This window comes from Cornus florida, unplaced genomic scaffold, assembly GCF_030987335.1.
Source record: "Cornus florida cultivar Cherokee Brave unplaced genomic scaffold, ASM3098733v1 CherokeeBrave_3.0.0_Hap2_Chr09, whole genome shotgun sequence".
NCBI lineage: Eukaryota > Viridiplantae > Streptophyta > Magnoliopsida > Cornales > Cornaceae > Cornus > Cornus florida.
The window spans coordinates 80,365,010-80,377,597 of record NW_026775579.1 but is presented as its reverse complement, the minus strand read 5'-3'; the positions used below and the strand labels follow the sequence as shown (position 1 = coordinate 80,377,597).

Sequence of the window (12,588 nt, the reverse complement as noted above, 5' to 3'; positions counted from 1 at the left end):
TTCAAAAAAAAAATTTCAAATAGAATCTTAAATTTCCTTTTTCATGGTGTAGGAATAGCTTGAGTTTCCGATTGTTTGGTTTTTTTCCGGTGCTGATGGCCTCAGTTTCTTATATGTTTGGGGTAATTGGTTTGTCCTTGTGTTCAAATTGAAGCTATTGATTTATACTATTAACTTGGATATATATATATATACATATATATATGTATTACAATAATTTTCATGGAAACTCTGTTCAAGACAACAATGGTTCTTCAATCCAAGTTTTTTGTTTTAATTTTAATTTATTATTATTATGATTACTTTTTATGTAGTTACCAAAATTTTCTTGCCATACTACCCCATATATTTTCAATTAAAACTTGAATAAACAATTAAATTGGCAAAAGAAATGGTCACTAAGCAGGCTAATGATGGTTTCAGTAATACAATTTCAATTAAAACTTGAACAGTTGGATACTACGATAGTTGGTTTTAGGAAGCGAGAACTATGGTAATTGTTGAAGTCTGGGAGCTCTCTGCTTCCATTGTCTACAATAATTTCACAGCACACTAGGGTAGCTAAATGTAATCCTAAAACAAACATCCAGAGACACAAGGTATTCAATTTGCAGCCTAACAAATGTACCTTGCGAAAGGTTCCGAGATTGGAAGGTATCCAGGAAAAAAAAATGGGTTTCTTGAATGTGGAGTAATTGATTGAAAAATGTATCAGGTGCGACGATTTGTGAGATAAGCTGTACCGTAAACTGAAGGAGACTGCACATGACTCTGAACATGACTGTGATGACCAAATCTTAACTACACTGCCCAGCCAACTAGTTTTTTACATCCTCAACATAGCTTACTGCAGCAGCATTATACGTATACATGACAGATATTATACGTATTCACGACAGATATTCATCTTACAAAAATAATTTTGAATGGTGAATTTTGCAACTAATCCTTGGATGAAAGTTTATAAGAAGCTTCAGCACGTGCTTCGTCCAACTTGACGAGGAGGTCCTTCATGAATGGTGCATTTGTTCCATGAGTAATTCGCAATATATCCACTGCCTTGCCCAGTGACTTGATGGCATCCTCTGTGTCCCCAAGAAACCTGTACAAATTACCAACGATATCTCATTAAAAGTCCATATATCGGTTTAAAAACTTTTTAGTTTCAATATATTACCTACCATCATCATTAATTACTCTACTAGTATTATGACAAAAAAATACATCTATACTCATGTATTAACTAGGGCAATTAAAAACCCTCCAGATTGAGCAAGCGGTTGTTCAGCAGAAAGAAGTCTTGCTTGGTTAAGCGGTAAAACTCTTGAGCATCAGTGCCATTGGCGCAAGATCGAGTCTCAGAGCAGCCACTTTGCAAAATACTAAAGGCTAGGTTTGTCTGGAGTCCACTCATCCCAAGACCCTGCTGTAGCGGGACAGGTAACGTTCTTCCCTTGATGTAATGCCTCCACTACCTAGATAGGTCATATTTAATTGTTATTTGACTCATTTTGACATATGCAAAGGATATACACTGGTATTCAACGTTGGTGAATTGGAATTTTAGTCTGTATTCAGTTATTTCAGAAACGGTAAGAAAGTTTATATCCAGTGGTCCAAATCCGCTTCCCAGTTAACCGAACTCTGCAAGATCTCCACCAGCTTTCTCCAAGTCCTCCAACATCACGCTCCTTTGTCTCTGCCCACAACCTAAAACCACATTTTTCATCCCTAACAATCATGTAACAGCATCCATCAACACCCCATACCTTTTACCATGGGTCACTTGTCCCTTCTTTTCTCACCATCCACATAAACCTTGCCAAAAGTTATCACCAATGCAAATACTATCATAGTCGGTGAGCTAACCTCTAAATGGCACGTCAAATTAGCCATTTTCAGATAGGTACCCTGTAACCCCTTCTCCTCCTGGTTAGTCTTTCTCTCCATTGTTTCCAGTTTTTTAAAAGTTCTCATTCCCTGATTGGGTCGATTGTCTAAATCCGAGTTGCCCTAAGTCATCCATAAATTTTGATGTCTAAAATGTTCAATTTTTTTATTAGAAGGAAAATTTGGCTTGAGTATGCAAAATCAAAGCTATGGAGGTAAAGGAATAAATCACACCCCCAAGGCAGACAAAGGGGAATATAAGGTGCAGGAAGTTAAGAGTACCTCAATTGGTCTTCGCATGACATTTCATGTTTTTCCATCAGGAAATTCTATGGGTGACTTTCTCATGATTCAAGATCAAAGCTACAACTTCTTAACACACGCGCACACACTTTTGCCCCTATAGGGATTTGAACCCTCGACCTTCTAATTTGCAAGGCAAGGAAGTACCACTAGGCCACAAAGCCGTTGGTAAAGCTACAACTATGATGGTAGGGGGTTGAGAATGCTCACTCCAAGCTTACCTAGGTTAAAAAATAAAAGACCACTCATGGACAATCATAAGTAATTTACTTGAGTTGATCAATTTTATTAAAAGTCAGCTTCATTATGGCATCTAACCATTGAGTTTCTATTAAGTCCATTAAACAGTGTAAAATATAATTGCTTTTTAAAAGAAAAAACAAGGTACTATTATCAGACTCGTCCAATCAAACTGATCTCCTATGCAAATGATGTTTCAAGAAGAAAAACGATCAGATATTATTGAATGTAGTTCAGCTGAAAGGAGAGCCATGAACCTACATTAAAAATGTTTCGTAATTTCAGGGGGGCAGGTGCCCCTGCACTCCTCCATGCAATGAAGAAAAATCTGCCTCATATCTAGATTGAGTAAAAGAAAAGAAAAAGTAGTTATTCAGAAACTAACTAAAAAAAGAGGTTTGGAAGTAAGGTATAGTGCAATTTACCTAAGAACAATGTGTCACCAACAGGTATGATCAACAAAATCGGCTAATAAAACTAAATATGACTTGACTAAGATGAGACTCGAACAATCCTTTTGATGTACACCAGTTTGTGAAAACATCAATTCTCCCTTTCTCACTCTCGGCGCGCACACACTTACAGGTTAGAAGGCAGCCTTGCTCTAAAACCACAATCAGACTCCACTCACCCTTATGTGATCAATAGCTCTTAGCTCTATTGTTGTGCTGTAGATTATGACTATACCACACTCTCTCTACCTCTCTGTCTTTACTCACTGAGACCTATATAAAGAGTAGGTTATAATCCGGGTCCATAACCACAACTCTGATTGCCTGCCAGTATAAATATTAGACATATTTTTCAGCTACATAGACTTTGCTTTCACTCACATTTAAAAGGCTGTAAATTGTTTCAAACAGAAACTACACTAGGAGTCTTTTCCTCACACGTGCGACTAACAGTCTCGAGTGCTTCTTTTGCATGAAGCAGGCAATCCGGACCTAAATCCAAGGCAGAGAGTTGATGAGAGTTGATGACTCAGATATAAAGAAACCCAAGAAATGACGCATCCAATGCATAAAGGGAATAGTACGGATTGTATTCTTTCCAGGGGCAACAATTGATTTGAATTAATGAACGACAGTGGATTTGAACTAGTCGTGTTTGGGTCGACCTTCAATTCCCCTATTAATACTTCCCCACGGCACCTTTTGCTTGGTAATGCAATGAGTAATTTGTTACAGACAGGCAGTGGGCAATTTTGAAGGCATAGCTAAAACTTGAATACGACCTATATCCTGGTCGTCCAAATGAAATGGTAGACGGGTGACGAATAAGCTAGAACATTTTAAATACCTAACACATGAAGATAAGAAAACCTGCAGGCTTAGAAGATGCAAGAAGCGAAAGAAGAGTAAATTCTAACCATTCGAGTTTCCCAGAGGTATAATATTGCAATCCAAGCAAAGGATGGAACCCTGGATACACTCCTGCAGTGAAGCAGAAAGGTCATGTTCAGAATGAGAGCAGCAACATCATGGACTTAGCAACCTAGAAAAGGAAACCAACATATATAGTCCAAGGGTAAGCAGAAACATTGCAATGTGATAAGCAATAATCATACACAGTTATTAATAGAGAATTTTGAAAATATATTCTGTAGTTCTGTTTGATGTGTAAAGAAAATGTGTTTTGGGGATGGTTATGAACAAAAGGACCGTACAGGCCACAAAGTCTATAGAAGAAAAGTTACAAACTAAGAAAATCTAAAATGATAAACAAAAGAGCAACCTTTCTCCTGCCATTTAATAACCAGCTCATGCTGTCTACATAGATAATTTTCAAATTCAGTGCTCCACATCTTCAATAATTATGATATTGCTCTCCCAGAAAATGCCCTAAAAATTAGTGTGAGCATATGTCCTATTTATTCCTGTCTGCAGCACTTAGTCCGCATTGCAAAGCAAAAAGGAAGCTGACTTGGGTAAAAACAAATGATCCCCCCATCTCTGGCACTAACAAACACGCTAGTCTATTTGAAAGATAATCAATTCCTACTAATTAAATGATAGTCCAAAAAACTTTAAAAAATCATAGGTGATTCTTTTATGTAAATGTAAATTACATATAATTCTGTTATTACATTCAGTTTTTGCCAAAAATAGTAATTCCAAATTCTTAGTGTCATTTTCTGATTCTATATTTTTATAATTTGTGTTAGATTTCAATCAAATTTATTAAAAGAAATAACTAGAATAGAAATAATAAGTAAAAACAGGAAATATCATGTGACAAATATCAGCTTTGTATTTTTATTTCACAAAATGAGTTCATATATTGGCATTTATTCTTCTATTTATCTTCATCGAGATATGAAGAAGTCCTAATAGATGTTTCACTGTTTCCTATTATAATTGATTACAAATTGGCAGTCTAACCATGTGAGTTGGTGATTCCAAACAATGATAACAAGTGATGTAATATAATATATTGATAATCAGTAGAATAAAGTATTTGTTCTCTGGCATAATGTTTCAACTCTTCATGCACCAGACCAAATTACCAACATTCACAATAGTAAATTAAAATTGATATATATTCTAGAGTGGCCGACCCCATACATATGGGACCAAGGCAAGGATGATGATGATGATGATATGTTCTACAGGAATAAAGCTGAAAGATAACATACTCTGATAAACTGGAATGGTCAATCTGCAATACGCCAGGGCTTCTTTCCAATCTTGCACCTCCATTAATATCTGAAGAGACATAAGTTGAATTATTGAGCTCATAAAAAAACCTCAATGTATAAAAAAATCCAGAAAATCAGTGCAAATATATCAGGAGCAATCTAGATGTAATAAGAAATGTGGATTGCCCCAAATTGATTCCTACAGCATTTACTGCCATATCCCATCTTCATAAATAGAGCCATAACAAACAGTAAACACCCATCACCAAGAAGGATAACTTCCCTCCTACCAACCTCCCCCCCAACACACACACACACACACAGAAAAAAAGGGCTTGTAAAAAGTTATACAGGATATGTAACGGGCTGCCAAGTACATGGTCGACTTGTTTCCTGTACAAATTAATGATTTGGTTAAACAAGACATCCAAAAATCCAAATTCCCAATGATACTTTCTGGAAGCCTAGAGAAAACCAGTTTGGCAAGTAAAGCATTCCTTTTTTATGCACGGCAGGATTTGACCTAGATGTGGTTCTTGCACTCAAAAAATTGAATAAAAATAATGTCCATGGCATTGTTTGATAAAGGGAATATGTCAAAATGACAATTTTATATTCTTTTAAACATAAAACTGAATTACTGAAATATCAGCAAAAGCATGCATAGAAATTTGCTCTGAGCCTGAAGACACGGGCAGACATAAATTGTAAAAAAGAAAAGGAGAAAACTTATGACATACCCTTACAAGAGTTTCCTGGGTCCGCATCAGATTGATTGAAAATGGATGGTATAACTTCTGTTGAAGTTTCTCAATCATCTTGTACATCCTAATGGCTTCCATATTATCTGAACTATGTCAAAGATCAGTAACTTTATAGTCAACAGTTACTAGTTATTTTCTTTGCTAGAAGGTTCCTAAACCCCTTGATTCTGTTCCCCATGCTTCAAACCCTTAAACTCTAATCTATATAAATTGAAGAGTCAGCCAACCCCATACCACTTTATCAACATGTCACTAATATTGATGACTACTATCAGCAAGAAAAGCAAAGCACAAAATAAATAAATTTGAGGATACACCCAGAAGAGAGCGACATGGAAGCTTGATCCGACATTGATATCACTTCGCTTGCAATTTTCTTTATCTCTTCCTTGTCCCTAACAAGTCCACATTGTTGACATATGAATCCTCTGCCATCTGCATATCCAAACCGTATAAGGATTCAAATAGACATTAAAGCCACTTCACTAGGTCAACCACAGGAAAATACATACCCAAATCACGAAGCAAGAAACCATAGCATCCATTACTTTTGCATCCGTAACCTTCCAAAATTGCACTTTCTTGAATATCTTCATGCTGCCCCTTTAATATAATATCAACTCTGTTTAATGCGGGAAACAGTTCTAGGAGAAGTTTCAATATTAAAAGCTACCATGCTATGAAATCAATATGTTCTTTAGAAGATCAATGCAAAAAGTACCACTTTTATGCAGCGGGAACATTTGCAAGTGAAAAAGTATTGTTCTTTGAGAGCCTTTTGCCGAGTCATGGTGCTTCCAGCTGTTTCTATGTAACTTATCATTACCTTTGAAAACATAACCAGATAAATAATTTTTAAACTTTACATGAAAATTGAAGAATATGAAACAACATCGAATATGACCTCCAAACAATTTATATAAAGTATTGAATTATTTTTCAGAAAGAAAAAGAAGGATGGGGGGAGATTGGAAAAGGATGCATTTCTATAAATTAAAAAATCTGCCAGGAAGAGAGCATAAATGGTGCAAACCAAGGGGAAGTTTTTCAACACTCAAATAGTTACTCGAGGACTGAAAATAGAACCACGTGGGAAGAATATTTGGAGACTCAATACGACAACCATTAAAAATAGATTTTGTAATGAATTCTCAAGATAATAATTGGACATATCTGCAATCCCTACCTGAAATGAACTTTCCACAGAAGAATCAATTTCTGGATATTAGTTCATCAGAATGTGCTTAAGAGCATTAATGTTTACCCATGTGGTTGGGTATGTAGTTCCTTTATTGTTCTTACTCGCTGAAAAACAACTTAAGGAGGACACATTACCTCAGTACCTTTAGGTATGTGTTGCACAGCACGAACCACTGCCAACTTTCCCTCAAATACTAGAACGGAATTGGGCAAGCAGCTACATCACCGGATTCATTTAGAACGGCCAATGCAAAGAGGATGGAAAATCAAAACGCATTAATTTATGATTGAAATTACCTGTGGTTGATAATGGAAACAATAGGATACAGTCCTGTCCCCAGAGGTCTCAGTTCACTGTCACAAATGGTATGCGCATTGCATGCAAGCTGCATGTCGTTGAGAAGAATCAAAGTGCAGTAGAATATATCAGATTCCAGGAAGAAATCCATTATCCACCCAAGTGAGACATGCTCCATGCATAATACTTGCAGAACATGTTTCCAAGGGAATAAAATCTACCTATAATCTCAATATAGTTAACTTGCACAACCTTTTCTGTTTAGCATTTAGACACCCCTGTAAATTTTTGAAAAATTGATGGAACCACTCTTATTTCTAACATAACTGGAACAATTAATATCCACTGTCATTTGCACTGTTATTTACTTATCAAAAAAATAAAATATATATCCACTGTTATTTGCATAACTACTCTTTAGCAGCCCTCAGGTTTCCAGCATAATTGCGAATGCTAGCGTAATGCGTCTTTTAAGATGTAACAGGAAACTAAAGGATTCAGATTCTTAGTTATTATGCAAATTACTGCACTTGTCTGAGTTCGAGGTATTCCAATTTTTACAAACATTAGGGTAACTAAGTAATTTGACCTTTTTAAAGAATACCTTTGAAAAATTTTCTGCAATCTCTTTTATATTGATCTCAGGCCATTGAAGTATCAAGCTGACAAGGTTAGCCATCTGTGCATACAATACTAATTGCTTCTCATCAACATCAGACATATCTTAATGAGAAAAACTGTTACAGTCAACAACTGAAGAAAATATTTGAAGAAAGGACAAAGTGAACACATTGAAAGTCAAATACTAAAATTGACAAGGATACGAGACACCAAAGCCTCCACCAGATTGTAGTTGTCTGTGGCAGTAGCTGGTATAATCTGGCAGGAGAAAAACTAATAGTCAAAGGCTTTATTTAGAATAAATGTATTGTCACACAAATCAAAGCAATGCTATATAGGCAATTTGACATCAGTATGCATCTAGTTTTTCACAGGAAAAAGAACAACTTAAAATTTTAAAATACCTAGAACACGAAAAGCATATCACAGAAGTGGAAGAAGAAAAAGAAAAGCAACACCAGAAAAAATGAAAACATGATGCAATTCACATTCTACAAGAACATCCAATATCTTGGATTCCATAGAGGGTCATGAACTTGCCCTTCCTTTGAGATGGTCCTGAAGTAGCACCCGACAACCTATTCTGCCATTACTACAAACAAGTAAGTTCCTTTTTTGCTAATTACGATGTGAAATCATCCAAGCAGATAAGGTTTGGATGCTGAGACTTTGCTTCTACCTATGTTTCATGTAAATCAATAGCATCATACACAAGTACATCAATGAATTTAAGCAGAGGGAAGTGAAGGTTGCAGAAGCTTAACTTCAATGGGTTTGCCTTTAACCTTTATTGTGGAGGAGAATAATTACATCGTGTCTATTATCAACCACAAAACAAGCTGCCAACACTAGTCTAGAATCATGTAATTTATGTAACCTGTGTTTAATCAGGAAAGAGCCAGATCAGTGAAGCAAAGATCTTGGAGAAAGAAGGTTGGAGGAGAAGGTAGTCATATACAAACTATCTCAATCAACTAATCCCTAGTTAAATATTTAACATTCCTAGGTATTTGCACAACTGATTACTGAATTCAATTGGATCAGAGGCTGATGAATTTACACTTTACAAAAAATGCAAGTTTCATCTTTACATACGATTATAAGTCACTGGCAGATAGAAAGAACTATTAGTAAGAATACTGAAATCAGTAGGGTCTGCAGGCAGATGAATTAAGTACCGTCTTTGATGAGTTCTCTCAATTATTGAAAGAAATTTTCATATATAGCTGGTGATACTTATGGCTCATACTAGGAATACTGAAGAATAATAAGCAGCAAAATTCTACATTAATATAGCAACTTTAAACTTCCTACCATTAATTGATGAAATCAATAAAATTCTGTGTGGAAGAATATAATCAGTATTTTGGAATAATTCTTTTCATTTTGTTTTTTAACTAATTTACTGGTTGAATAGAAAAATGCAACACCACCAGGAAAATCCAATAGCATTAATGCTTCAAGTATCGGGGGAAGGCAGAAATCAATGAGTTTTAAGCTGTCTGGAATTAAATGGCTTTGAGCGAGGTTCAGTGAGTCCCATCCTGTCAATTAGTGAATTATATGCCTATCTTTTTTGAAAGGCAAAAAAATGGTACCACTATAAACGATTCATAAATTTGTCTCAAACTCATTCCAAGATAATGTATATATAGCAATACTTAATTCCAGGATCATGAAGTTTGTCATCCAAACTAAGTAAGCTACACAAGAAAACAAAACATCCCAATTACAATAATGAAAATAAAAGTGAAAAATAACAAAAATATAAAACAGGAATAAATGGAAACCAAGGTGAAAATAAAATTTCACAAGCAAGCAAAATATCACAATTACCACCAAGGGCGGTAGCTTAGCGGTACTTCCTCGCCTTCCAAAGTAGAAGGTCGAGGGTTCAAGTCACCATAGGGGGAAAGTGGGTGTGTGAGTGTATTTCTTGCCAAGGTATATAATAATAATAATAATAATCACAACTATAAATTCCAATAATAAGAAATAGAAGCAAAAAATAACAAACATATAAATAAAATAAAACAAGAGTAAATTGAAAACCAAGATGAAAATAAAAATTCACCTTCTCACTTTGCAGTTTCCTTCTTAAGTAAAGTTTCACCATCAATCGTATAGAAGGTGTAAGAGATTTTAGCCTATTCTTGTCAAGTTTTGAGAGAGCTTGACACTCCAGACGATGCAACTTCCAATCTGACCTCTGAAGAGATTAGAGCGTGCATCAATACAATAAGAATGCAGATCAATGGATATTTTTGAAGATAATAATTCCAAATTATTGTCACGTAGAAAATATTATCACCCTTTGATGGTAAAACTTATCAAATTCTTTTTCTTGTCAATTAAAAATTAAATTGTTGCTCTCATTAAAGAAGAATGGAGTAAGCAGTGTGATCTGACATAGAAGATCCCGATATGAGGAGTATCATACAGGATATTCAGTCAATTTATGAACCTCATGCACGAATGAAATGTTGTTTGAATCAGATGGAACATGGTGAAAAAGATACCACCATACTACTGGAACTTTTAATATTCATAATATATTTTAAACACCTAATTTATTTTAAACAAAAAACAATTAGTGATAAATGTAAATCAGTCTTCCCCTTCGTGAGTATTATCACTACAGGATATCCAATCACTTTATGAACCCCATGTGCGAAAGAAATGTTGTTTATATATCAGTCTACCTCTGTCTTGGTGGCTTTGGGTCTTAACACCCAAGCCAGGGGTCAAGGTTTCGAGACTGGTGGAGAGAAGAAAGAAAAAATAAATGTTGTTTATATCATATGGAACATAGTGAAAAAGGTGCCACCACATTACTGGAAAATTTTCTTTGCAGAATATATTTTAAACAGAAAAAAATAAAAAAATACAATGATAAAAGTACACCAGTCTTCCATGTTGTGAGTATTCGCATGTATGATATCCAATCAATTTATGAACCTTACGCATTCCAATCAATTTATGAACCTCGTCACAAAAGAAATATTGATGAAAATAGTGAAAAATACAACTTTATTGAAATTTTTTCTTTGCATGACATATTTCAATAAAGAAAATTATGATGATAAATGCAAACTAGAAACAGCCAAAAAGCTGAAACTATAATCTTTAGTTGGAATTCTGTTCTACAGCCAATCTATCTGAGCTGAAAAAGACGTGAACAACAATGATGACGAGTCTGAAAATGATGATACATCTTGCATCTAAATTTTATACCTGGCATGTGCTCCCACAGTACCAAACAGCCTGACAAGCTGAGCACTTTTTAAGGTTACTTGACATGAAACACCCATCACATCTCAAGTCAACAGAAGTTCTGTTTGGTACAGAGACATAAGGTTCTTCACTTACAATCACTTCTCCTGCAAAAGAGGAACTTCTTTAGTGGGAGGATGGTGGGGAAAGAAAAGTAGATTTTTGTTCAGTATATATCAATGACAGGCTTGATAGCCACAATGCGATGTTGTAAGGTCTGTGGTTGTGATGCACCGCTAAATTGCAGAATTCTAGTGCGGATATTATTTTATTGCCTAATTTGAGATTTTCTTTCCCCCCCCTCTTTCTCTTTTGTGTTCGGGCAGGCTTTTTATCTACTTTTTGTTGTTTTCTTTTCTTACATCTTCTCTTTACCAGTATTGAAACCTTGACCTGTGGCATGAGAGTTTAAACTCAAAGCCACCAAGAGCTTTTTATCTACTTTCTCTTTCTAGGTCAAGCTGATCTATGGTAGAAATAACATTACAATCTTTGAGGAGTTACCTATCTGCTGAATTTCAGGTAGAAGATGATATGGCAAATTTTCAGCCACAATTAACTTTTCAAAATTAAAAAAAGTGTGTATACAAAGTTTTTGGTTTCCACTCGGCTTTTCATGAAGTAAATGCAGCCCATGTCTTATTTACATAATTTAGCACAATATATTCATAAATATGATCAATATTGTAATATAAAATAAACCATTACCATAAAAAGAACAAGCCCAAACGAATAACAAGGGCAAACCTAGTGCACTAGACTTCTGCCATTGCAAGGTCTCCAGTCTATCTCCGCATGGAGAGCTATTTCTTATTTTGAACTCGTGACCTCCAGGTCAAAATGGAGCAACCTTCTAGTTGGGCCAAGGTCCTTCCAAATTAAATGTGGAACCAAAATATATATATATAGTTCTCCCTCTCTCCACTCCTCATTCCTCCCAAAAAAACCTGCTTTTTTTCTAAATGAAAAGCTCACTAGTAACAGTAGAAGCTCAAACATTCATCTACCATTGCTAAGCTTCTTTCAATTAAAAATAAAACCAGTTTGATTCTATTTTATTAATTCATTAACTTAACAAAGTGAAAATCTCTATCAGCCCTTAGAAGCATTGTCTATTAAAGAAGTTCTGGTTGAATATTTATATATACATATGTATGTATACATGGAGAGAGAGTAGAGAGAGAAACCTGGAGAGAAGTCCCTTGTGGTAAAGAAACAACGGCCTTTCTCTGGCAGATTTGAGACCCTTAAACCTCGATCGGATATTCCTCTCTGCAAATCCTCCATCAACACTCACAGTAGCTACCAACCTCTAGAACCCTGACGAGACGTAAAAACCCCCAAATTTAAGCAATGCTAAA

The 12,588-nt window shown here is 35.3% G+C and overlaps 1 protein-coding gene across 6 annotated transcripts; it reads right to left on the bottom strand.

The window, feature by feature from the left end:
• Nucleotides 1-655: 655 nt before the first annotated feature.
• On the bottom strand, nt 656-12,582 carry LOC132274579 (histone-lysine N-methyltransferase ASHR1). 6 transcript variants are annotated; one of them, XR_009470474.1, is made up of 15 exons: nt 12,415-12,582; nt 11,189-11,334; nt 10,029-10,163; nt 8,158-8,212; nt 7,938-8,056; nt 7,333-7,421; nt 7,171-7,252; nt 6,557-6,661; nt 6,348-6,438; nt 6,151-6,270; nt 5,812-5,918; nt 5,069-5,138; nt 3,803-3,866; nt 2,695-2,772; nt 978-1,102 (listed from the first exon to the last, which is right to left on the bottom strand). XR_009470474.1 is itself a non-coding variant. In XM_059775889.1 (14 exons), exons 1-14 carry the CDS (start codon nt 12,512-12,514, stop codon nt 943-945), a joined length of 1,443 nt encoding a protein of 480 aa, XP_059631872.1. In that variant the 5' UTR covers nt 12,515-12,580; the 3' UTR covers nt 656-942. The 6 variants fall into 6 exon arrangements, 5 of the variants coding, with proteins under 5 accessions (XP_059631872.1, XP_059631873.1, XP_059631874.1 ...); XM_059775889.1 differs by lacking the exon at nt 2,695-2,772 and having other exon boundaries at nt 656-1,102; nt 12,415-12,580; XM_059775890.1 differs by lacking the exon at nt 2,695-2,772 and having other exon boundaries at nt 656-1,102; nt 6,348-6,432; nt 12,415-12,580.
• Nucleotides 12,583-12,588: the final 6 nt, after the last annotated feature.